This window comes from Diorhabda carinulata, chromosome 4 (assembly GCF_026250575.1).
Source record: "Diorhabda carinulata isolate Delta chromosome 4, icDioCari1.1, whole genome shotgun sequence".
NCBI lineage: Eukaryota > Metazoa > Arthropoda > Insecta > Coleoptera > Chrysomelidae > Diorhabda > Diorhabda carinulata.
Genome location: NC_079463.1, coordinates 33,531,351 through 33,559,025, shown reverse-complemented (window position 1 = coordinate 33,559,025; position 27,675 = coordinate 33,531,351). Strand labels below are relative to the sequence as shown.

The window sequence follows — 27,675 nt, the reverse complement described above, 5'->3', positions numbered from 1 at the left end:
TTTTAATGCCAAATAGAACGTACATAAAAACGTTGGGATAGGCTCGGGTTTGTGAATGTGATCGGACCGTGGAATGTTTTCACGTACGTACAAATGCTAATTCGAAAAACCGGAAATAGTCGGCGATTTTTTTTAATTAGTTTTACCGTTTACGTACCGCCATTTTGTCGATTCTAGTAATGCACACGAAAAACGATTACAATTTATTTTTTACGAATAATTGAAAACTATAATTTTATTCCCGGACTATAATAATAACAACTCGAACGTTATCAAAAATCTATTGCCGATTTCTAGAATAAATAGATAAAATAAAAAGTAACCAGGTCGAGTTGGCCCAAATAACGAACTTTGTGTATATTATAATATGCGGGATTGCTCGTCGGGGCCGATGAACTCGACGAAATGAACGCATGCGCCATCCGCACCGTTATCGCAATGATGCAATGCGAATGGTCTCTTAGCCGGAGTACGTCAACCTACATCGCCGAACGTTGACCCGAACAATCGCTACTAGCTAGATTCTTGTAACAAAAAAAAAAAAAACAAAAGCTGTCGTTTTTTTTACTGCTCGACCCAATTTGCATCGCCCCTCTTTCGATTACGCCACTCCAGCAGTTTTGTTTGTTTAACAAACGATAACGTAATTGATTTTTAGGTCATTAGGGCTAACCGGGAATAACGAAACATATTTTATCGATTCAACAATTTCGTTACGAAAAAATATTAATCACGATAAAATCTGTTGTGCATTTTATGACATTTACGTCATTTGTCTTTAATAAATTGTCACTTCTATCGTCAATTATTTTTAGTAATCTTTAGAAGTTAATTGACAGCTGAAACGTCTAAAATGTCAAGCAAATTTATTATTTTTTTTTATATTTACGGTGAATATACACTTAAAAACCAAAAAAAACCTTCAATTATTATGTTATTATGCATATTTCGACCTGGATATAATCTCCTGATCTCCTGTCACCAAAATTAGACAGTTGACAATGGATAATATTCAACTAGTGATATAACTCAATCACATAACCGATTGTTATTTTTGCTTGATCAATATCGAAACCTTTTCGATTGATTGATTGATTTTCTAAACGATTCCTTGACTTTTAACACTCAATTACTAGCCTCGAGATTTACGATACGAAATAAAATATGTTTTACTATTAAAGATAGACACGTTCAACGGTACATTTCGACGTATATAACTTTTTGTCTTAACCTTCCTTATTGTTTTAACTGTATCATCAATAGAATAACTACCCACGCTTATGTTATATTACTAATAAAACGACAAACGTAAAATAAATAATATAAATGGAATGTATGCATATCACCATTCGCCCCCGGAAGCGTATGCAATTCTTCTTACTACCCCGAGAAGTTATGCAACTTATATTACATCATCAATAAAACGATAGTGAAATAAGAAAGTTAAAATTTTTGGATGTTTAATATTCGTGAACGGTGATGTCCGAAAATTTCATTGATAAAAATATCTAGTAAAACAACATTTTCATTCTATAGGTGCAACGATCTTACCCTAATACCGTTACGAAAATCGTGCTAAAGACATACACACCGGCCCCGGCCGGCGGGCGGGCGGGCGTTTGGAGAATTCGAACGTCTTGAAAAAATTACGGTCGTTCACCTAGGAGGAGCCGCGTCGCGGGGCGCCACCTGGCGATCGGATCGGTCAGTAGCGGTACATATTTTATAACGACGATATGAATCATTCGACAATGAGGTTAGGTTAGAAACTGATAATACAAAATGGAAACGAACTAAAAGATAATATTGAAAAACTATGTGTTGAGATAATAAAATAAATATTTGGAATTATGTCGACTAATATTTAAGTACAAACTACGATCGATGTTTTTGGTAAAGAAATGTCTCATTAAAAACGAAGCCGTGGAATTGAAGTGGGAGAAAATGGTGAAAGGTTAAGTTTTATGATATATACAATAAAAAAAAATGAAATTTGTCTCCGAGAAACACGAGGAAATTATTTTTTGAATTATAAATCCACCACTATATCGAATTATGCGCATTTTTCATACGACAAATTTTTTTAAATAAGATGTGGGGGAGAGTGGGAAACTTATTTTCAAAAAATGCCTGTAAGTCCAATTTATATAAACTAGACGTTGTTTGAAAGATCTTTTGTGCACTAATAAAAAATATATTAATTCTAAATATTTTAATTAGTATCTTGAATGCTAGAGGGCGTTATTTCATATATTTTAGATATTGTGATTTTTCTTGAATAATTTAGATAGAAGCAAAAAAATTGAGTGTATTTATTAAAAGTGAACTGAAATAAAATTGAAATAGCGAAAACCGCATGTTGATATCTTTTTACTATCTCGAGATATCTTAAGATATGTGTAAATATCGAAATTGCATCCATTTTCAATAATTTTTCGACAGGTAAGGCTACGTTGAGTAAAATGATGAAAAATTGAGTTTAACCGTCAAAAATAAGATGGCTACTTCCGTTTCTAAACTAATTACTGTCGAAAATAAGATGGCTACTTCCATTTTTCAACTAATTAACGAATTACTGTCGAAAATAAGATGGCTACTTCCGTTTCTGAAATAATTACTGTCAAAAATAAGATGGCTACTTCTGTTTTTTAACTATTTAACAAATTACTGTCGAAAATAAGATGGCTACTTCCGTTTTTCAACTAATTAACGAGCATCTGTCAAAAATAAGATGGCTACTTCCGTTTTTCAACTAATTAACGAATTACTGTCGAAAATAAGATGGCTACTTCCGTTTCTGAAATAATTACTGTCAAAAATAAGATGGCTACTTCCGTTTTTCAACTAATTAACGAGCATCTGTCAAAAATAAGATGGCTACTTCCGTTTTTCAACTAATTAACGAATTACTGTCGAAAATAAGATGGCTACTTCCGTTTCTGAAATAATTACTGTCAAAAATAAGATGGCTACTTCCGTTTTTCAACTAATTAACGAGCATCTGTCAAAAATAAGATGGCTACTTCCGTTTTTCAACTAATTAACGAACATCTGTCAAAAATAAGATGGCTACTTCCGTTTTTCAACTAATTAACGAACATCTGTCAAAAATAAGATGGCTACTTCCGTTTTTTAACTATTTAACAAATTACTGTCGAAAATAAGATGGCTACTTCCGTTTTTCAATTAATTAACGAACATCTGTCAAAAATAAGATGGCTACTTCCGTTTTTTAACTATTTAACAAATTACTGTCAAAAATAAGATGGCTACTTCCGTTTTTCAACTAATTAACGAACATCTGTCAAAAATAAGATGGCTACTTCCGTTTCTGAAATAATTACTGTCAAAAATAAGATGGCTACTTCCGTTTTTCAACTAATTAACGAACATCTGTCAAAAATAAGATGGCTACTTCCGTTTTTTAACTATTTAACAAATTACTGTCGAAAATAAGATGGCTACTTCCGTTTTTCAACTAATTAACGAGCATCTGTCAAAAATAAGATGGCTACTTCCGTTTTTCAACTATTTAACGAATTACTGTCGAAAATAAGATGGCTACTTCCGTTTTTCAACTAATTAACGAATAACTGTCAAAAATAAGATGGCTACTTCCGCTTTTCAACAAATTATCGAATAAATATTAAAAAAAAAATGTAATTTTATGTTCTGTGATGTACGCCTCTGCATAGAGTAGTCCGCCCGTGAACCGGTAAACAATCTTTACGAGGAATTCATAATTGAACGTTTGTAAAAATTTTAAAGTGAATGAACTTAGAGGCTAATGAGGTTCTGTTCTAGTTTTCCGGTATAAACAGACAAAGAAAGGATTTTTTTTTTGTTTATGGTACATTTTTTAGTACGAATTACAAATGGTGCGGTTCGATTTATCTACGTCACATTTCTAATGTCATATGTCAAAATTTATAACGTAAAATTATTACATCAAATTGAATACTATAATTTATCCACGACTATTATATTATACAGGGTTATTATGAACAGTTTATTATACGTATATTTTGACATGCGTCAAAAAAATTGTTTTTTGTCGATCTTTGATGAATTTTTTATGAAAAAACTCCATTTTTTTCTTGTCGATAACTTTCTTTTATGCGGTTTCTCCTTTATTTTTTATTTATTTTTATCCTTCCTTTTATTCTTTATTCTATTAAATCAAAACTTTTCGATTAGACGTCGTATTATTAAAATGCGTTTAAACTTTCCGCTTTTGTTCACGTACGAAATAAAAGAACAGAAAAAAAATTTTTCATACTACATTTTTTTTTGTTAGCCCTAAATAAATTTATCTTTCCGAAAAAAAAAAAAAAAAAAAATAGAACCGCCCTTATTATTTGTGAAAAAAATCGGGCGGATGTTGCCCTTTTACCTCGCAACCCTTTTCGAATTTCGGCGGACACATCCAAAGGAATGAAACAGGTAAAAATCGAAATTAATACCCAGGTATTTTCGCCAAAAATTGCGTCCGCCATCTGCCCCCAATCAACCCTTCTTAACCCGAAGGGTGTATCGTAACCAGGGCGGTATTCAGTAAACCACATTGAATACAATTTTCGAAATATTACTACGATACTTACACATATTGTAATATTTTTAATAATACGATTTTATACCTTAGTCCTGACCTGGTCTAAATAATTCATCATCCCAACCGTTCGCTATTTATTTATACCTTTATCAAAAGGGCGATATATAGAAAAAGGAAAGTAAAATGCAGGTGTCGAAGCGGGCGGGTACGAAAAATCAGGTAAGTCAATTGAGACCTTGAAATGCCACATCGAGTTCATCAATCCGCGCAGCTTGTCGAGATGTGTAAACGCGGCGTTGCCACAACTTCCGCGTCAAATATCTCGACTTTATTTTTTATTTATAAAAGTAAAATTCCAAACGGATTTATGTCAACTAGTATAATATTGAATTGTTTATAATAAATATTTATATTTTCGTAACGCTTTATGTTTATTTATATCGAAGTAATTAATAAGTTTCTTTATATACAAGTTATTCGGAAACAAGTGGCAACGTGTAATTTAATAGGTAGAGGCCAGCTGCAGATGTTTCTTATTTTATTTTTTGAGGTTTTAGTTGGACCACTTTCGCTTTTTACACTCATGGGTATGACTTTATAAACAAAAATTGATGGTCGGGATTATAAACATTAGTGTTTATAAGATTTAATTATAGTTTTAAAAAACAAAATACGGTTGTTATTGATGATAGGTTGTTTCACGTAAATTTAAGGTTATGCAACACTTTATACGGGGGTTTTACGATATTTTTATAGATTTTAAATGAGGTTCATTATAGTATGCTTGATATTCGATCTAATTTCATCAAAATGACGCAAAGAAAAGCTGCAGGTAAATACTGAAAAAGAAAAAGTAAATAGTGGTTGGAATATTAGCAGAAACAACCTGGTGAACCTAAATTCACGACAATTCCGTAGAAGACGTTGCAATATTACTTAAAATGTTTGATAAAGCTGAAGATGCCGATGAAATACGTTAAAATACAAGCAGAAACAACCTGGTGAACCTAAATTCACGACAATTCCGTAGAAGACGTAGCAATATTACTTAAAATGATTGATATAGCTGAAGATGCCGATGAAATGCATTAGAATATGAGTAGAAACAACCTGGTGGACCAAAATTCACGACAATTCCGTAGAAGACGTTGCAATATTACTTAAAATGTTTGATAAAGCTGAAGATGCCGATGAAATACGTTAAAATACAAGCAGACACAACCTGGTGGACCAAAATTCACGACAATTCCGTAGAAGACGTAGCAATATTACTTAAAATGATTGATATAGCTGAAGATGCCGATGAAATGCATTAGAATATGAGTAGAAACAACCTGGTGGACCAAAATTCACGACAATTCCGTAGAAGACGTTGCAATATTACTTAAAATGTTTGATAAAGCTGAAGATGCCGATGAAATACGTTAAAATACAAGCAGAAACAACCTGGTGGACCAAAATTCACGACAATTCCGTAGAAGACGTTGCAATATTACTTAAAATGTTTGATAAAGCTGAAGATGCCGATGAAATGCATTAGAATATGAGTAGAAACAACCTGGTGGACCAAAATTGACAACAATTTCGTAGAAGACGTTGCAATATAGCTAAAAATGATTGATATAGCTGAAGATGACGATGAAATACGTTCGAATACAAGCAGAAACAACCTGGTGGACCAAAATTCACGACAATTCCGTAGAAGACGTTGCAATATTACTTAAAATGTTTGATAAAGCTGAAGATGCCGATGAAATACGTTAAAATACAAGCAGAAACAACCTGGTGGACCAAAATTCACGACAATTCCGTAGAAGACGTTGCAATATTACTTAAAATGATTGATATAGTCGAAGATGACGATGAATTACGTTCGAATACAAGCAGAAACAACCTGGTGGACCAAAATTCACGACAATTCCGTAGAAGACGTTGCAATATTACTAAAAATGATTGATATAGCTGAAGATGCCGATGAAATGCATTAGAATATGAGTAGAAACAACCTGGTGGACCAAAATTCACGACAATTCCGTAGAAGACGTTGCAATATTACTTAAAATGATTGATATAGCTGAAGATGCCGATGAAATGCATTAGAATATGAGTAGAAACAACCTGGTGGACCAAAATTCACGACAATTCCGTAGAAGACGTTGCAATATTACTTAAAATGATTGATATAGCTGAAGATGCCGATGAAATGCATTAGAATATGAGTAGAAACAACCTGGTGGACCAAAATTCACGACAATTCCGTAGAAGACGTTGCAATATTACTTAAAATGATTGATATAGCTGAAGATGCCGATGAAATGCATTAGAATATGAGTAGAAACAACCTGGTGGACCAAAATTCACGACAATTCCGTAGAAGACGTTGCAATATTACTTAAAATGATTGATATAGCTGAAGATGCCGATGAAATGCATTAGAATATGAGTAGAAACAACCTAGTGGACCAAAATTCACGACAATTCCGTAGAAGACGTTGCAATATTACTTAAAATGATTGATATAGCTGAAGATGCCGATGAAATGCATTAGAATATGAGTAGAAACAACCTGGTGGACCAAAATTCACGACAATTCCGTAGAAGACGTTGCAATATTACTTAAAATGATTGATATAGCTGAAGATGACGATGAAATACGTTCGAATACAAGCAGAAACAACCTGGTGGACCAAAATTCACGACAATTCCGTAGAAGACGTTGCAATATTACTTAAAATGTTTGATAAAGCTGAAGCTGCCGATGAAATACGTTAAAATACAAGCAGAAACAACCTGGTGGACCAAAATTCACGACAATTCCGTAGAAGACGTTGCAATATTACTTAAAATGATTGATATAGTCGAAGATGACGATGAATTACGTTCGAATACAAGCAGAAACAACCTGGTGGACCAAAATTCACGACAATTCCGTAGAAGACGTTGCAATATTACTTAAAATGATTGATATAGCTGAAGATGCCGATGAAATGCATTAGAATATGAGTAGAAACAACCTGGTGGACCAAAATTCACGACAATTCCGTAGAAGACGTTGCAATATTACTTAAAATGATTGATATAGCTGAAGATGCCGATGAAATGCATTAGAATATGAGTAGAAACAACCTGGTGGACCAAAATTCACGACAATTCCGTAGAAGACGTTGCAATATTACTTAAAATGATTGATATAGCTGAAGATGCCGATGAAATGCATTAGAATATGAGTAGAAACAACCTGGTGGACCAAAATTGACAACAATTTCGTAGAAGACGTTGCAATATAGCTAAAAATGATTGATATAGCTGAAGATGACGATGAAATACGTTCGAATACAAGCAGAAACAACTTGGTGGACCAAAATTCACGACAATTCCGTAGAAGACGTTGCAATATTACTTAAAATGTTTGATAAAGCTGAAGATGCCGATGAAATACGTTAAAATACAAGCAGAAACAACCTGGTGGACCAAAATTCACGACAATTCCGTAGAAGACGTTGCAATATTACTTAAAATGATTGATATAGTCGAAGATGACGATGAATTACGTTCGAATACAAGCAGAAACAACCTGGTGGACCAAAATTCACGACAATTCCGTAGAAGACGTTGCAATATTACTTAAAATGATTGATATAGCTGAAGATGCCGATGAAATGCATTAGAATATGAGTAGAAACAACCTGGTGGACCAAAATTCACGACAATTCCGTAGAAGACGTTGCAATATTACTTAAAATGATTGATATAGCTGAAGATGCCGATGAAATGCATTAGAATATGAGTAGAAACAACCTGGTGGACCAAAATTCACGACAATTCCGTAGAAGACGTTGCAATATTACTTAAAATGATTGATATAGCTGAAGATGCCGATGAAATGCATTAGAATATGAGTAGAAACAACCTGGTGGACCAAAATTGACAACAATTTCGTAGAAGACGTTGCAATATAGCTAAAAATGATTGATATAGCTGAAGATGACGATGAAATACGTTCGAATACAAGCAGAAACAACCTGGTGGACCAAAATTGACGATAATTACGTAGATGTTATAGCAGAACTGAAAACGATTAAAATCGTTAAAATACGACCATGAACGACCTAGTGCACCAAAATTATGTAGAAGATGCTTCGGCACAACTGAAATCATTTGACACGGCTGCTTCAAGCATTAAAACATCAAAGTTATCAAGAATATTTTTGAAAATTGAAATATCGTGATTTGAGACAATAAAAGTAAACGTGGCAACAGTGGTTACGTCTAATGAACATAAAATTACGTCATCTTTCTACGACCTCCAATTGTCGAACTTGAACTTCGAAATTTCATTTAACATAACCTTGAATTTTAAACGATTCCTTTTATAATACAATCCCAAACTTAAAGTGAAAAAAATTAAATGTTAAAAAGTTTTATATTATAATTATAATATTTATGCGCGCGCGCGCGCCTGTCGTCCTACCGATATCCCTGTTACTGTCATTTAGCTCCAGCGATCTAGTTGGCGTTGATATTAATTCCCCCCACCATCCGACAACGTTCGGAAAGCTCGTACTTACATCGGACATTGACATTAACAATAACCGACCTTCAACCTTCATTCGATTTGCACAACATACCAGGTACAGATAAAAGAAGAGGGCAGCGGCGGGGGGTCGTACACGCGTTCAATTTATCAATCAATCAATCAAATTAAATCGTAATAATATACGTTTAAATCTAAAAATTATATCATTTGTAAAAATTCACGAATCCTTAGTGTCTTGTAATAATGTTATTTGTGAAAAAATTAAAAAAAAAGTATTTTTTTTAATAAACTTACTTTGCATCCTTCGCAGGAATGTACGCCGTAGTGAAATCCCGACGCTTTATCTCCGCAAACTCGACATAGTACAGTCGTACCATCAAATTCTGCAAAAAAATTTTTTGAGGTTAATTACGAATTTAAAATAAAAAAAAAATAATTATCGCGTATAAAGTACATTTAAACACGAATCGAATGTAAAAAGAAAGCTGTTTAAATACTTTCTCTATCGTTTTAAACGTTTACGTAACAAAATATGAAAGTTTCATCGTATAATGTAACCGTTAAATAATAACATGAAAATCGTACCGAGATTAAGAGCTGGTTCTCTATGAGCAAAATCCGATAAACCTGTCGTAGTAGATTCGGGTAATTGCGGAAAATTATGTACACTACTATCTGGTGTAATAATCATTTTGAAAATAATATTTTAAAAGCACTAATAGCACTGTCACTCAAACGATCATTTTTTTTCACTGTATGTATTTTAGTAAAGAGAACTAACACATGTGCGTTGACACTGAACAAGAGCAAGCGAAGAACTGACGATAGTGAAAGTCCCAGTTGATACTGGGCCTCCGCTGCCCGGTTGTATAGTAAATATTACCTGAAGGGCAACAAACCGATCTAAGTATAGACGAGCGGGGTGAGCGGGCGAGAGTTTTTAGCAGCATAACCGCGAACTTGGGTTCATCGCATTTTCAACTTCGAGGTCACTGACAACAATGCTCGTAGCGGCCAATCGCCGCCCGGCACGACGTCTTGGGTTGGTCGGAGAACGGCCGAAGCTCCGCCCTATCGAAGTAGGGAGTGAGAGAGTTCAACGACTCGAACCTTGACTGAATTACCCAGACAAATGAGCAACGCAACTTCGGCCAAGGTCGCGACGATTGCGCGAGCTCACTCTCTCGTGCAGTAACTAATCGAAATCTAAAATCGGACGGAATCCTTTCACTAAATTTTTTTTTTTTTTTTTCGATGTCAAGAAGCTCTGTAATCCAACCACGGTAGTACTAATGCAGATTCAAATATTTTCGGCGGTTGGTGTCGTTTACGTAATAGTAAATACGCTGAGAAAAATTTATTAGTCAATTCTAATTATTTACAATTGTTAATTGCGTATTATTAACTATGGATTATACAGGGTGTGGCGCGTAACAACTAAAAATATTAGGGACAATTTAGGTTTAGGTTCAAAATTTCGATAAAAATTAACCTAAAAACTTAAAAAAACCAAATTTGGTATATCGTGTGGGACTGTTAAGTACAAGGCGATTGAACAATTCTAAAGGTTCTAATTGATGGTGATCTAACCTCAAAAGAATTGTAATTTTCCGTAAAACTGTCATTTTCATGAAATATAACTGTCAAATTTTAAGGTTATGTCACTTCTTTCGCTATTTGTTGTTTGTTTGCTGGACACTCTGTATAGAGAGTTTGTTGAACTTGAGTTTTATTGATTTTTCAATCACAATTTCCCTAAATAGGAAAAAGTTGTAACGTAATTTCGAGTTGATGTATAATTCGATAAATATTTCTGGGTCAATGCACTTTAAATGTGTTTTATATCGACGGACTAAAACTATATATTTAAAAAAAATGTTTTTCGATTATTGATTTATCAAAAAACATCGTTATAACGTTAGGAACAAAATTTTAATATTTTTTGGAGGTTAGGATATCAATTATTCGAGATATTATGTATTGAATTTCGACGCAAATTTCTGAATTTTTATGTGTTTTTCACGAGCTCTAGACAATTTCACTAAAATTCTAGACAATCCTACTCCAATTTCATGTCTCTATTCATTTTAAAGAAATATACTATTAATTCTACCCAAATATCAGTTGTTCAGACTGAATTCTATGAGTTTTTGATAAATTCTGTAGAATTTAACTTCAATTTCGACCAATTTAACGTCTTTGCCAATTTTTCGTGTTTTCTAAAAGAAGTTTTTGATGAATTCGAGTCAAATTTATTTGAATTCTAGTCAATTTCACTCAAATTCTGGTCAATTTCACGTTTATGTCTATTTTATTAGAGAATATTATCAATTCAATCGAAATTTTAGTAATTCACGTCGAATTTTTATATATTTTTAATAAATTCTAGTCAATTCGACTTGAATTCCGGTCAATTTCTTGTCTTTGTCAATTTTTCGACGACTAACAATCAATTTATCATAATTTTTGTGAATTCTAAAAGAATCTCTACAAGTTGTTGATGAATTCGAGTCAAATTTATTTGAATTCTAGTCAATTTCACTCAAATTCTGGTCAATTTCACGTTTATGTCTATTTTATTAGAGAAAATTGTCAATTCAATCGAAATTTCAGCAATTCACGTCGAATTTTTATATATTTTTGATAAATTCTAGTCAAATCAACTTGAATTCCGGTCAATTTCTTGTCTTTGTCAATTTTTCGAAGACTAACTATCAATTTATTAAAATTTTTGTCAATTCTAAAGAATCTCTACAAGTTGTTGATGAATTCGAATCAAATTTATTTGAATTCTAGTCAATTTCACTCAAATTCTGGTCAATTTCACGTTTATGTCTATTTTATTGGAGAATATTGTTAATTCAATCAAAATTTCTGCAATTCACGTCGAATTTTTATATATTTTTGTTAAATTCTAGTCAATTCAACTTGAATTCCGGTCAATTTATTGTTTTTGTCAATTTTTCGAAAACTAACTATCATTTTATCGTAATTTTTGTCAATTCTGAACGAATCTCTTCAAGTTGTTGATGAATTCGAGTCAAATTTATATGAATTCTAGTCAATTTCACTAAAATTCTGGTCAAATTCATCTATTTTATTAGAGAAAACTATCGATTCAATCGGAATTTAAGCAATTCACCTCGAATTTTTATATATTTTTAATAAATTTTAGTCAATTTCACTCAAATTCCGGTCAAATTCACGTTCCCATCTATTTTATTGAAGTAAAATGTCAATTCGACCTAAATTTCAGCAGTTCTGACTATTTTTTATGTATTTTTCATCAATTTCACTTAAATTCCGGTCAATTTCACGTCTCTATTGAATTCACGAAGACCGATTATTAATTTAATCAAATTTTCGTCATTTCTCGTGCAAATTTAGTTTCCGACCATTTCGAATTCCTTTTCAAGGCTACAAATATAATTTTTGCGAAAATATGAGCTTGTCATTTACCTAACCCCTTTCACTTTACGATATTTTTTACAACATCTTCGAGCCCAAATTCCCGAGCACGCTTCGGTCCACGTCTTCCATTATTATTGCCGCTATTCAAACAAAATTCGAAGAACGTGTCGGCGTCGTAAACCCCCAAAATGTACATACACAAAATTATTGGGGCACTTTTCCAAAACGTAATTTGTTTACAATCGAGTTTTTATTATTTCTCGAAATTCCAAAGCGCGCTTACAAAATGTAACTGAAATATTATTTTATTGCAGTTTCGGGTTCCTTTGATGGTACCGTGGTAAAATATAGTCGGTACCAACTTTTTTTACGGTTATTTTTCCTATTCCTCGACATCGGAATCATTTTTGAAAACAACCACTTTCAAAATCTCTAAATATTTTCTCGAAATTAAATAAATGAACTTTTCGTTTTTAATTATAAAAATCATCCGAGGGGGCTAAAAATGGCGAATAAGACGCTTAAAGTATTAAATTTAAACTTTAATTCATCCAATTAAACGTTTTTTCGAAAAAAATTGTCATTTTTAAACAACTAGATGAAACCGGGTACTTTTTAAACCGTCCCCGTATTACTAGGTATAAATTTTTCGTTTTTAATTATAAAAATCATCCGAGGGGGCTAAAAATGGCGAATAAGACGCTTAAAGTATTAAATTTAAACTTTAATTCATCCAATTAAACGTTTTTTCGAAAAAAATTGTCATTTTTAAACAACTAGATGAAACCGGGTACTTTTTAAACCGTCCCCGTATTACTAGGTATAAATTTTTCGTTTTTAATTATAAAAATCATCCGAGGGGGCTAAAAATGGCGAATAAGACGCTTAAAGTATTAAATTTAAACTTTAATTCATCCAATTAAACGTTTTTTCGAAAAAAATTGTCATTTTTAAACAACTAGATGAAACCGGGTACTTTTTAAACCGTCCCCGTATTACTAGGTATAAATTTTTCGTTTTTAATTATAAAAATCATCCGAGGGGGCTAAAAATGGCGAATAAGACGCTTAAAGTATTAAATTTAAACTTTAATTCATCCAATTAAACGTTTTTTCGAAAAAAATTGTCATTTTTAAACAACTAGATGAAACCGGGTACTTTTTAAACCGTCCCCGTATTACTAGGTATAAATTTTTCGTTTTTAATTATAAAAATCATCCGAGGGGGCTAAAAATGGCGAATAAGACGCTTAAAGTATTAAATTTAAACTTTAATTCATCCAATTAAACGTTTTTTCGAAAAAAATTGTCATTTTTAAACAACTAGATGAAACCGGGTACTTTTTAAACCGTCCCCGTATTACTAGGTATAAATTTTTCGTTTTTAATTATAAAAATCATCCGAGGGGGCTAAAAATGGCGAATAAGACGCTTAAAGTATTAAATTTAAACTTTAATTCATCCAATTAAACGTTTTTTCGAAAAAAATTGTCATTTTTAAACAACTAGATGAAACCGGGTACTTTTTAAACCGTCCCCGTATTACTAGGTATAAATTTTTCGTTTTTAATTATAAAAATCATCCGAGGGGGCTAAAAATGGCGAATAAGACGCTTAAAGTATTAAATTTAAACTTTAATTCATCCAATTAAACGTTTTTTCGAAAAAAATTGTCATTTTTAAACAACTAGATGAAACCGGGTACTTTTTAAACCGTCCCCGTATTACTAGGTATAAATTTTTCGTTTTTAATTATAAAAATCATCCGAGGGGGCTAAAAATGGCGAATAAGACGCTTAAAGTATTAAATTTAAACTTTAATTCATCCAATTAAACGTTTTTTCGAAAAAAATTGTCATTTTTAAACAACTAGATGAAACCGGGTACTTTTTAAACCGTCCCCGTATTACTAGGTATAAATTTTTCGTTTTTAATTATAAAAATCATCCGAGGGGGCTAAAAATGGCGAATAAGACGCTTAAAGTATTAAATTTAAACTTTAATTCATCCAATTAAACGTTTTTTCGAAAAAAATTGTCATTTTTAAACAACTAGATGAAACCGGGTACTTTTTAAACCGTCCCCGTATTACTAGGTATAAATTTTTCGTTTTTAATTATAAAAATCATCCGAGGGGGCTAAAAATGGCGAATAAGACGCTTAAAGTATTAAATTTAAACTTTAATTCATCCAATTAAACGTTTTTTCGAAAAAAATTGTCATTTTTAAACAACTAGATGAAACCGGGTACTTTTTAAACCGTCCCCGTATTACTAGGTATAAATTTTTCGTTTTTAATTATAAAAATCATCCGAGGGGGCTAAAAATGGCGAATAAGACGCTTAAAGTATTAAATTTAAACTTTAATTCATCCAATTAAACGTTTTTTCGAAAAAAATTGTCATTTTTAAACAACTAGATGAAACCGGGTACTTTTTAAACCGTCCCCGTATTACTAGGAATGAACTTTTCGTTTTTAATTATAAAAATCATCCGAGGGGGCTAAATCTGGCGAATAAGGCGCTTAAAGTATTAAATTCGAACTTTAATTCATCCAATTAATCGATTTTTCGAAAAAAATTGTCATTTTTAAGCAACTAGATGAAACCGGGTACTTTTTAAACCGTCCCCGTATTACTAGGAATGAACTTTTCGTTTTTAATTATAAAAATCATCCGAGGGGGCTAAATCTGGCGAATAAGGCGCTCAAAGTATTAAATTCGAACTTTAATTCATCCAATTAATCGATTTTTCGAAAAAAATTGTCATTTTCAAGCGACTAGATGAAATCGGGTACTTTTTAAACCGTCCCCATATTACTAGGAATGAACTTTTCGTTTTTAATTATAAAAATCATCCGAGGGGGCTAAATCTGGCGAATAAGGCGCTTAAAGTATTAAATTCGAACTTTAATTCATCCAATTAATCGATTTTTCGAAAAAAATTGTCATTTTCAAGCGACTAGATGAAATCGGGTACTTTTTAAACCGTCCCCGTATTACTAGGAATGAACTTTTCGTTTTTAATTATAAAAATCATCCGAGGGGGCTAAATCTGGCGAATAAGGCGCTTAAAGTATTAAATTCGAACTTTAATTCATCCAATTAATCGATTTTTCGAAAAAAATTGTCATTTTCAAGCGACTAGATGAAATCGGGTACTTTTTAAACCGTCCCCATATTACTAGGAATGAACTTTTCGTTTTTAATTATAAAAATCATCCGAGGGGGCTAAATCTGGCGAATAAGGCGCTTAAAGTATTAAATTTAAACTTTAATTCATCCACTAAATCGTTTTTTCGAAAAAAATTGTCATTTTCAAGCGACTAGATGAAACCGGGTACTTTTTAAACCGTCCCCGTATTACTAGGAATGAACTTTTCGTTTTTAATTATAAAAATCATCCGAGGGGGCTAAATCTGGCGAATAAGGCGCTTAAAGTATTAAATTCGAACTTTAATTCATCCAATTAATCGATTTTTCGAAAAAAATTGTCATTTTCAAGCGACTAGATGAAATCGGGTACTTTTTAAACCGTCCCCGTATTACTAGGAATGAACTTTTCGTTTTTAATTATAAAAATCATCCGAGGGGGCTAAATCTGGCGAATAAGGCGCTTAAAGTATTAAATTCGAACTTTAATTCATCCAATTAATCGATTTTTCGAAAAAAATTGTCATTTTCAAGCGACTAGATGAAACCGGGTACTTTTTAAACCGTCCCCGTATTACTAGGAATGAACTTTTCGTTTTTAATTATAAAAATCATCCGAGGGGGCTAAATCTGGCGAATAAGGCGCTTAAAGTATTAAATTCGAACTTTAATTCATCCACTAAATCGTTTTTTCGAAAAAAATTGTCATTTTCAAGCGACTAGATGAAACCGGGTACTTTTTAAACCGTCCCCGTATTACTAGGAATGAACTTTTCGTTTTTAATTATAAAAATCATCCGAGGGGGCTAAATCTGGCGAATAAGACGCTTAAAGTATTAAATTTAAACTTTAATTCATCCACTAAATCGTTTTTTCGAAAAAAATTGTCATTTTCAAGCGACTAGATGAAACCGGGTACTTTTTAAACCGTCCCCGTATTACTAGGAATGAACTTTTCGTTTTTAATTATAAAAATCATCCGAGGGGGCTAAAAATGGCGAATAAGGCGCTCAAAGTATTAAATTCGAACTTTAATTCATCCAATTAATCGATTTTTCGAAAAAAATTGTCATTTTTAAACAACTAGATGAAACCGGGTACTTTTTAAACCGTCCCCGTATTACTAGGAATGAACTTTTCGTTTTTAATTATAAAAATCATCCGAGAGGGCTAAATCTGGCGAATAAGGCGCTTAAAGTATCAATTCGAACTTTAATTCATCCAATTAATCGTTTTTTCGAAAAAAATTGTCATTTTTAAACAACTAGATGAAACCGGGTACTTTTTAAACCGTCCCCGTATTACCAGGTATAAACTTTTCGTTTTTAATTATAAAAATCATCCGAGAGGGCTAAATCTGGCGAATAAGGCGCTCAAAGTATTAAATTCGAACTTTAATTCATCCAATTAATCGATTTTTCGAAAAAAAATTGTCATTTTTAAGCAATTAGATTAAACCGGGTACTTTTTAAACCGTCCCCGTATTACTAGGAATGAACTTTTCGTTTTTAATTATAAAAATCATCCGAGAGGGCTAAATCTGGCGAATAAGGCGCTCAAAGTATTAAATTCGAACTTTAAATCATCCAATTAATCGATTTTTCGAAAAAAAATTGTCATTTTTAAGCAACTAGATGAAACCGGGTACTTTTTAAACCGTCCCCGTATTACCAGGTATAAACTTTTCGTTTTTAATTATAAAAATCATCCGAGAGGGCTAAATCTGGCGAATAAGGCGCTCAAAGTATTAAATTCGAACTTTAATTCATCCAATTAATCGATTTTTCGAAAAAAAATTGTCATTTTTAAGCAATTAGATTAAACCGGGTACTTTTTAAACCGTCCCCGTATTACTAGGAATGAACTTTTCGTTTTTAATTATAAAAATCATCCGAGAGGGCTAAATCTGGCGAATAAGGCGCTCAAAGTATTAAATTCGAACTTTAAATCATCCAATTAATCGATTTTTCGAAAAAAAATTGTCATTTTTAAGCAACTAGATGAAACCGGGTACTTTTTAAACCGTCCCCGTATTACCAGGTATAAACTTTTCGTTTTTAATTATAAAAATCATCCGAGAGGGCTAAATCTGGCGAATAAGGCGCTCAAAGTATTAAATTCGAACTTTAATTCATCCAATTAATCGATTTTTCGAAAAAAAATTGTCATTTTTAAGCAATTAGATTAAACCGGGTACTTTTTAAACCGTCCCCGTATTACTAGGAATGAACTTTTCGTTTTTAATTATAAAAATCATCCGAGGGGGCTAAATCTGGCGAATAAGGCGCTTAAAGTATTAAATTCGAACTTTAATTCATCCAATTAATCGATTTTTCGAAAAAAATTGTCATTTTCAAGCGACTAGATGAAATCGGGTACTTTTTAAACCGTCCCCGTATTACTAGGAATGAACTTTTCGTTTTTAATTATAAAAATCATCCGAGGGGGCTAAATCTGGCGAATAAGGCGCTTAAAGTATTAAATTCGAACTTTAATTCATCCACTAAATCGTTTTTTCGAAAAAAATTGTCATTTTCAAGCGACTAGATGAAACCGGGTACTTTTTAAACCGTCCCCGTATTACCAGGTATGAACCCTTCGTTTTTAATTATAAAAACGACGAAGATTGAGCAGCAATTTCGACTATAATTATTTTTTCGCCAACAAAAGAAGTCCAATTATTCAAAAATAAATCCCCTCTTCCGGTAGTCCAACTGATGCCCGAATCGTTTCGAAAAAAAAAAAAAAAAAAATGTCTGTCTTTACACAATACCCCAAAGCCGTTTTCTCTTCCGTGTAAATCCAATATGTCGATTTTTTTGTTGCATAATAATAATTATAACCTTCGGTTTCGGCGATGGCACGCCTCGACACATGTCAGACGTAAGACCTTATTGAATACCCTCGTATTAAGTATAAGAGGTAAAAAAATAATAAAAAAAAAAAAAAAATCCGGCACACGTTTCGAACAATGTAACAGTTATTTCGAAAGACACGTGTCTCGATTACTAAAATCCACGTAACGCAGATTGCAAAGTTTCATATTATGCCTTTTCATATTCGAAATATTCGTAAGGTTTCGAAAACCCGTGATATTATCGTAAAAAAAACATAAATATAAAAACCATCGAATTATTTTGAAAGTTTTAAAAATTACGAATTAACCAATGGACTAGAGCCGCCCCTGGCCTAAGCAACAATGACGTAATCGTTAAAAATTAATATAATGACGTTACGATTTTTTCACATCGATTCACCCCCGTATATCTACAACGAAAATTATTTATAACATACGAGGGTCGTTTAAAAGTTTCCGGACAACAGGATTTTGTTTAAATAGCGTCAAATATGTAATTTCGGTCCGAATTAAGTAATTTTTTTTTTTAATTAGTTCAGTAATTACATTTTGTACGTCACTGATTCGGTAGTTTCCATAGCCTCGGATATAAAAACGACCAAATTTTTAATCAATTATTCAAGGTTGACACTGGACAATAACCTTTTTGATGTATCGTTCGTTATATGTTAATACTCGAAAATTTACATAATAAAAAACGAAGGAAATGATTAAGATGTTCGAATTTCGATTTTTTTTAAATAATATTTTTATATAATTCGCGTTCGGAAATCGAATCGCACGTTTTGTTACATTATTATTCAATAAAAATAATGAAAAATCGTTCTAAAAATTATAATTGTATACGGGATGCTTAAAAAAAATGTTGATATCAACTAGACAAGTACTTGAGACAAAGTACGGCTCTGTTTTGGGGGTTGGGTCGTGGTACGCACGCGCCGGATTGAAAATCCGAGGATACGTCGAATTCGGAATACGTTCGGAACTAGTTTCGAACGTAATTTCAAATTGCAGATGAATCTGATGACAGAACAAGTTCGGGAAGTCTACGAAGTTGATATCAGTGACGGATTCACAGATTTGCCGTTTCTAATTAACTCGTTTAACTTCAATCCGGTCGATTGGTTGTCTCTGCAAGATTTTGATAAATTTAAGACAAATTTGTATGAATTCTAGTCAGTTCCATACGAATTCTAGTCAAATTCGCGTTTCTATCTATTTTACTGAAGTAGACCGAAATTGTTTGTGTTTTTAATAAATTCTAGGCAAATTAATTTCAATTCCGGCCAATTTCACGTGTTTGTCAATCGACTAAATGTCAATTTATCGGAATGTTCGTCCAATTTTGAATGAATTTCTACAAGATGAATTCGAGACAAAAACTATATGAATTCTAGTCAATTTCACTAAAATTCTGGTCAATTTCACGTTTATGTCTCTTTTATTGGAGAAAATTATCAATTTAATCGGAATTTTAGCAATTCACGTCGAATTTTTATATATTTTTGATAAATTCTAGTCAATTCAACTTGAATTCCGGTCAATTTCTTGTCTTTGTCAATTTTTTCGAAGACTAACTATCAATTTATCATAATTTTTGTCAATTCTGAACGAATCTCTTCAAGTTGTTGATGAATTCGAGTTAAATTTATATGAATTCTAGTCAATTTCACTAAAATTCTGGTCAATTTCACGTTTATGTCTCTTTTATTGGAGAAAATTATCAATTTAATCGGAATTTTAGCAATTCACGTCGAATTTTTATATATTTTTGATAAATTCTAGTCAATTCAACTTGAATTCCGGTCAATTTCTTGTCTTTGTCAATTTTTTCGAAGACTAACTATCAATTTATCATAATTTTTGTCAATTCTGAAGGAATCTCTTCAAGTTGTTGATGAATTCGAGTCAAATTTATATGAATTCTAGTCAATTTCACTAAAATTTTGGTCAATTTCACGTTTATGTCTCTTTTATTGGAGAAAATTATCAATTTAATCGGAATTTTAGCAATTCACGTCGAATTTTTATATATTTTTGATAAATTCTAGTCAATTCAACTTGAATTCCGGTCAATTTCTTGTCTTTGTCAATTTTTTCGAAGACTAACTATCAATTTATCATAATTTTTGTCAATTCTGAAGGAATCTCTTCAAGTTGTTGATGAATTCGAGTCAAATTTATATGAATTCTAGTCAATTTCACTAAAATTTTGGTCAATTTCACGTTTATGTCTATTTTATTGGAGAAAACTATCAATTTAATCGGAATTTTAGCAATTCACGTCGAATTTTTATATATTTTTGATAAATTCTAGTCAATTCAACTTGAATTCCGGTCAATTTCTTGTCTTTGTCAATTTTTTCGAAGACTAACTATCAATTTATCATAATTTTTGTCAATTCTGAACGAATCTCTTTAAGTTGTTGATGAATTCGAGTCAAATTTATATGAATTCTAGTCAATTTCACTAAAATTCTGGTCAATTTCACGTTTATGTCTCTTTTATTGGAGAAAATTATCAATTTAATCGGAATTTTAGCAATTCACGTCGAATTTTTATATATTTTTGATAAATTCTAGTCAATTCAACTTGAATTCCGGTCAATTTCTTGTCTTTGTCAATTTTTTCGAAGACTAACTATCAATTTATCATAATTTTTGTCAATTCTGAACGAATCTCTTTAAGTTGTTGATGAATTCGAGTCAAATTTATATGAATTCTAGTCAATTTCACTAAAATTCTGGTCAATTTCACGTTTATGTCTCTTTTATTGGAGAAAATTATCAATTTAATCGGAATTTTAGCAATTCACGTCGAATTTTTATATATTTTTGATAAATTCTAGTCAATTTAGAATGAATTCCGGTCAATTTCTTGTCTTTGTCAATTTTTCGACGACTAACAATCAATTTATCATAATTTTTGTGAATTCTAAAAGAATCTCTACAAGTTGTTGATGAATTCGAATCAAATTTATTTGAATTCTAGTCAATTTCACTCAAATTCTGGTCAATTTCACGTTTATGTCTCTTTTATTGGAGAAAATTATCAATTCAATCGAAATTTCAGCAATTCACGTCGAATTTTTATATATTTTTGATAAATTCTAGTCAATTCACCTTGAATTCCGGTCAATTTCTTGTCTTTGTCTATTTTTCGACAACTGACAATCAATTTATCATAATTTTTGTCAATTCTGAAAGAATCTCTTCAAGTTGTTGATGAATTCGAGTCAAATTTATATGAATTCTAGTCAATTTCATTAAAATTCTGGTCAATTTCACGTTTATATCTATACTTTTAGAAAATACTGTCAATTCAATCGAAATTTCAGCAAATCACGTCGAATTTTTAGATATTTTTGATAAATTCTAGTCAATTTAGAATGAATTCCGGTCAATTTCTTGTCTTTGTCAATTTTTCGACGACTAACAATCAATTTATCATAATTTTTGTGAATTCTAAAAGAATCTCTACAAGTTGTTGATGAATTCTAATCAAATCCAATGAAATTAGATTCAAAATAAGTTCGGAACTAGTTACCACTGCCCTACAAACACATAATTTCAAACTGCAGACGAATCTGATGACAGAACATGTTCGGGAACTCTACAAACTCGATATCAGTGACGGATTCACAGATTCGCCGCTTCTCCCCGTCCCCACCGTTTCAACAATAATTTTCAATCGCGTATATCGAAATTTTTGAACGAAATCGAAATCTGCTCAATCCACCACTGTATAACGTTCATCAGTTCAATCATACGAAGCTGCGACCGCCCCTAGAACTCCGTCAATCCAAAAAATATCGAAAAATCGTAAAAATTTTCTAAGCAAGCGTCAAGTTCTAGTGAATACGCGGTCGCGTCCAATAATTTTCAATAATTAAAAAATATCCAGGGACGGAATCACGAAATGGAAAAAAAAATAAAGAAAATGACCAATTTGTTAATTGTTTTTATTAATAATGGAAAAAAGCGATTAAATATTATTTAATATTATCGTTAAAATTGATATAGTCGATGTCGTTTGCCCGGTCTAAGTTTATCCTTCGCGCGTTTCATAAATGCGGGGTAAGTGACTTATCATGACCTCGGAAACACCGCAAATCGACGCCGGCGAAGATTCTCGCTCGCTAAACGTCTCTCTGTGCATTGGGTCACTGTCCCAAAGAAACCTTTCAAAAATTCCACGGCGACGATGCCGCGTTTCCCCAACCGTCATATCGGCAACGAAATCTCAATTTTTTTACGAGCGCGAACTTCTCGAATACCACTCGTATGACGTTCGTCGATAGAAATGTCAAACAATGACAGATTTGACGTATACCTTACACGGTTGCCGTATCTCAAAACTTGTATAGCGATTCGCGTATTTATTTCGATTTTGGTTTCCGAAAAATCGAAATTACATACATCGTTGATTATTTTTGATCTTATATACGAGGAATGTACCGGAAATACTCGGGACAGTGAAGAAAATACGAAAATTTTGATTCCAAACTGCTTTACCAGCGATGTTCGATAAGTTCCAAGTCTAGGGACATAAAATGATACGAGGGGAATAAATTTGGCGAATAGGTAGTAATCCAAACTTTAATTAATCGATTTTGATCATTGCAATTGTGGATGTTTGAACTGGTGGATTGTCTTGATGAAATAACAATTTTTTCTTAACCAAATGCGTCAGTTTTTGCTCGATTTCTTCGCTAAAACACTTTCCGTTGATAGTTTTTTAGTTTTTCGAGATGAATAATGAAAATTTTCCAAAAAAAAACCGACACCAACAAATGGAACGATCTTTGCCTTCTTTGGAGCCTATTAATCCTTTTCAGTCCATTTTTTTTTGTTCTTTTCGACTTTGAAGTGATGAAACATCGTCACGACGATGTTTTTGTTCCCATTTGATCGAGCTAAAGCCTTCCAAATTGTCCAAATTGAATTTAAAAACATAAAGATGATCAAATTCAATGAAAACGTCCATTATTGATAAAGTGTCGAATAAATACTGAATAACGTGACGTCTTCAAGTAACTAGCGTCATCTCTAGATCAGACCAGGTATTTCTGGAACCTCCCTCGTATATAATTTTCGTTTCTACGTTAGTTTCTTTTAAAAAAAAACTCGCGGTTTCTTACGAATTACCAATTTTTCGTAAAAACGTTTCTGTTTAACGATTATTTAGTTTATAGAATGTTTAATAACGAAAAAAAATCCCCGGCACTGTTTTTTCGGTCGAATATGTCGGATTCAATACTTCCGGAACCTCCCTCGTATATAATTTTCGTTTCTACGTTAGTTTCTTTTAAAAAAAAACTCGCGGTTCCTTACGAATTACCAATTTTTCGTAAAAACGTTTCTGTTTAATAATTATTTAGTTTATAGAATGTTTAATAACGAAAAAAAATCCCCGGCACTGTTTTTTCGGTCGAATATGTCGGATTCAATACTTCCGGAACCTCGCTCGTATATAATTTTCGTTTCTACGTTAGTTTCTTTAAAAAAAAACTCGCGGTTCCTTACGAATTACCAATTTTTCGTAAAAACGTTTCTGTTTAATAATTATTTAGTTTATAGAATGTTTAATAACGAAAAAAAATCCCCGGCACTGTTTTTTCGGTCGAATATGTCGGATTCAATACTTCCGGAACCTCCCTCGTATATAATTTTCGTTTCCACGTTAGTTTCTTTAAAAAAAAAACTCGCAGTTCCTTACGAATTACCAATTTTTCGTAAAAACGTTTCTGTTTAATAATTATTTAGTTTATAGAATGTTTAATAACGAAAAAAAATCCCCGGCACTGTTTTTTCGGTCGAATATGTCGGATTCAATACTTCCGGAACCTCCCTCGTATATAATTTTCGTTTCTACGTTAGTTTCTTTAAAAAAAAACTCGCGGTTCCTTACGAATTACCAATTTTTCGTAAAAACGTTTCTGTTTAATAATTATTTAGTTTATTAATTTTTTAATGAACAAAAAAAATATCTCCGGCACTGTTTTTTTGTACAAATATGCGTGGTGGCGATAAATATTTTCTATTAACAGCCGAGTTGTCCTTGTCCTTGCCGTAATGACGTAAACGTTATTACACAGATTATATAAAAGCTTTTCGACCTTCAATTTAATTTTTGGCAAGCTCGTTCGAACGGTTGGTTCACGGTCAAATATAAACCGATTTATACACTAGTGGTAAACATTTTTCTCGGAAACAAAAAATAAAAACACGCCCAGCACCGATTCGACTTTTATTATCTAACTAAATTTCGAAATATTCGTACGCAAAATCGAGTATTCGATTTATGAAACCTCCGAGGTCGTTGACGCGTTTCGTTTTGAAAATCCAAGTGTCTATTTCATAATTTAGTCCAGTATTTCGAACACCCGCGTAATTCTAATTGTTTCCCACCTCGGATCATCGGTTAAAACTTCGAAATTTCGGATTTAGATTAAGCCCCCGGACTAAAACCACGTACGTACCATAGAATGGACAAATAACCAGTCAACGACCTTATACCGGAAATTATGACTCTATTCTTTCATTTTCTTTTTTTTTTTTTTCGTTTACATTTATGCAATCAACAAAGTCAAATTTGATTATACAAGGTGCGTAAAAACTAAAAAACGATTTATTGTTATTTATATTGTCGTCGATGTAACTACGATTCATTTCCACCATTCCGAGATATAAAAATACTTTTTTTATAACAAAATTTCAAATCTGTACATGTACAAACCCACGCGTAATAGTATACGAGGTGCGGTCGAGAAAAAACCCCGGAAACTCCGTTCGTGCGTCTTCCCGGGCAATCCGATTCTAAACTGATTGTCAACTGAGCTAAAATCGATTCTTCGATAACAATCATCGTGTTTCCTGACGATTTCGCACTCGTAAGACCCCAAATACCCGGACTACAACACCCATAGTTGGTAAATTGAAAAAAAACCACGATTATTCCTCAATATATTGTCCCATTAGAGCTTTTACATCAAAATAAAAAGTCTGAACCTTTCCTTTCGGCTTTGCCGACAAAAAAAAATCGAACGGGGTCAGATCGGGTTTATATGGTGGGTGTTTTAAGTCTGTAGAACGTTGGAAAGCATCCCCAGCGGTATAACTGAAGGTCGAGTTAATTTTCATTCACTTTTTCTCAGTGTATCGAATCTAATGTGCTCGGGTATATTTATTTTGTTGGGAAGACCTTGAAAAATAGCGAGGCCACGGTCAAACGAAGACCCCGGAAAGAAAAAAACGACATTGAACTTTATCTAATAGTCGAATTCGGTGTCGGTTCGAATAAAATTGTTATACCGAAGTTTGTACATTGAATCTCGGTTACCATAAAGTGATTTTTGTGGAATTGGACCTCCTAGGTACGCGTCAATCATCGAAATTATACGCAAGTCTACCGCCCGCTGTCGTTTTTCGAAAAAAAATTCGTTTATTACCGAGGGTTTCGCGGTGGGTTGGTTTTAACAAGAAAAAAAGACTTTTAGGGCGATAATTTACTAAAAGTAATAAAGTAATTTGTAAGGGAAGGTCACGACGTAATTATCGCACCCTTAAGAACGCATTCTACGGGTAAATAGCACAGGGTCGGTCGGCTCCACGGCAAATTTCGACAAAAACCAATCCGGTTGTTAATCACCCGATTTTTTTAACCGAAAACCTTTATTTTTTCAATTGTAAATAAATAAAGACGTAAAACAAGAAATAACAAACTTAAAATCACCTAAATCGGCTGTTTTAAACAATCCTCGAGCGTAAAAAACTTATAAACAAAAAAATAAACAACTTGTAAACGTTGAAGCCGGTCCTGTCTTTTCGTAGGATATTTATTTGCTCGGTAAAAGTGATTCGAGTATTTCCAGTAGGTTACAAAGTGAACGTAACGCGATTTGAGTGATTTATTTGTTGTTGTTCATTGACCAGATCAGAAATGGGTTCGTTTAAAGTGAAAAAAAAAGTCATGGTACTTTTTCTCAACGGTCTTATATAGATAAATACCGTGAAATCCATTTGTGGTCGTAATAAAATTAGTCTCGGTCCGAAAACTTCGAAAAATTCGTAAATTTCCGAGTCCTTACCCATCACCTAGACCGTAGATTTAAAACAAACCCGAAATTTTTGTGTTTTCTTTATTGGACCAGGTACTTATGGTACGGTCCTCGTATATTTCCCAACGAAATTTCTCCCTCTTTAATATAAATTGAATTATCAAAGTTATATCATTTTTTTTATCGATTGTAACATTTGGAAACGTTGCTAAATCAACTACGACACGTTTTTTTTTTGAAAATTTTTTTGTAGCCGACCTTTTACTTCCCTAATTTTATTTTACCGTTACGCGAGGCGATATCTAATCCTTTTGTATAAGCGAAAGGGTACGAAAAACACCGTCAGACAGGAAGTAATTTGTCAGGATTAAAATTAATGGGTCTATAGAAAAAATACAAAAAAAAAATCTGCACGTGTCAGCCACTTGTAGAATTTTATAGACGTAAATTGTTTTTGCATACACACCAAAAAAAAAATAAACAGGAATTCAATTACTATTATAAAATAAGCAATTTATTTATTGTAAATAATACCAGACATTACTGAATTGGCGTTTTTTTGTTATAATATTTACTATTTACCAGACGATTTATTAGTAAATAAATATTTCTTAAACTACGCGTATAATTGAGACGTGCGGCAACACCGCAATGATGTATAGTTATGACGCGATGGCGATCTCCATTATTGCGATGCAACGACCTCGAGAACGATGAACCCTTATATCGATGTTGAAAATGCAGAAGACAAGCGGACAGCAAAGGTTCGCTAACCGACTAAAGACTGTTGCTTTTTGTACTTTGAAAAATCTAAATTTTTTTACTGTCTGCAGAATATGAATATACACATTTTTATATATTGTTATTTATATCCACCTCGTATATTATTCTTTATATCTAGTTATAACAAGTTTCATCGAATTATAAAATATATTTAAAAAGATATGACTATTTTTATATCGAAATATCGAGATTTATGTAAAATAAATACTCTATATATGAATAAACATTTAAATTTTGAACAAACTAACATATTTATGGAGAAAAAAGTAAGGTTATAATTCTACTTTGTATCAATTATACATAACGTTGTTGTATACATACAAT

General features: G+C 32.4%; 1 protein-coding gene across 4 annotated transcripts in view; it reads right to left on the bottom strand.

Annotated features, from left to right (window-relative positions):
• The window catches only part of LOC130892617 (ecdysone-inducible protein E75), a 73,266-nt gene that overhangs the window by 11,915 nt on the left and 33,676 nt on the right, over positions 1-27,675 (bottom strand). For 3 of the 4 annotated variants that reach the window (XM_057798112.1, XM_057798115.1, XM_057798114.1), the window contains exon 2: positions 9,384-9,472. In XM_057798112.1, coding sequence (XP_057654095.1) covers positions 9,384-9,472 — 89 coding nt within the window. Of the gene's footprint in view, positions 1-9,383; positions 9,473-9,674; positions 10,070-27,675 lie in introns of those variants that run through there. The other variant, XM_057798113.1, reaches the window with a different exon arrangement.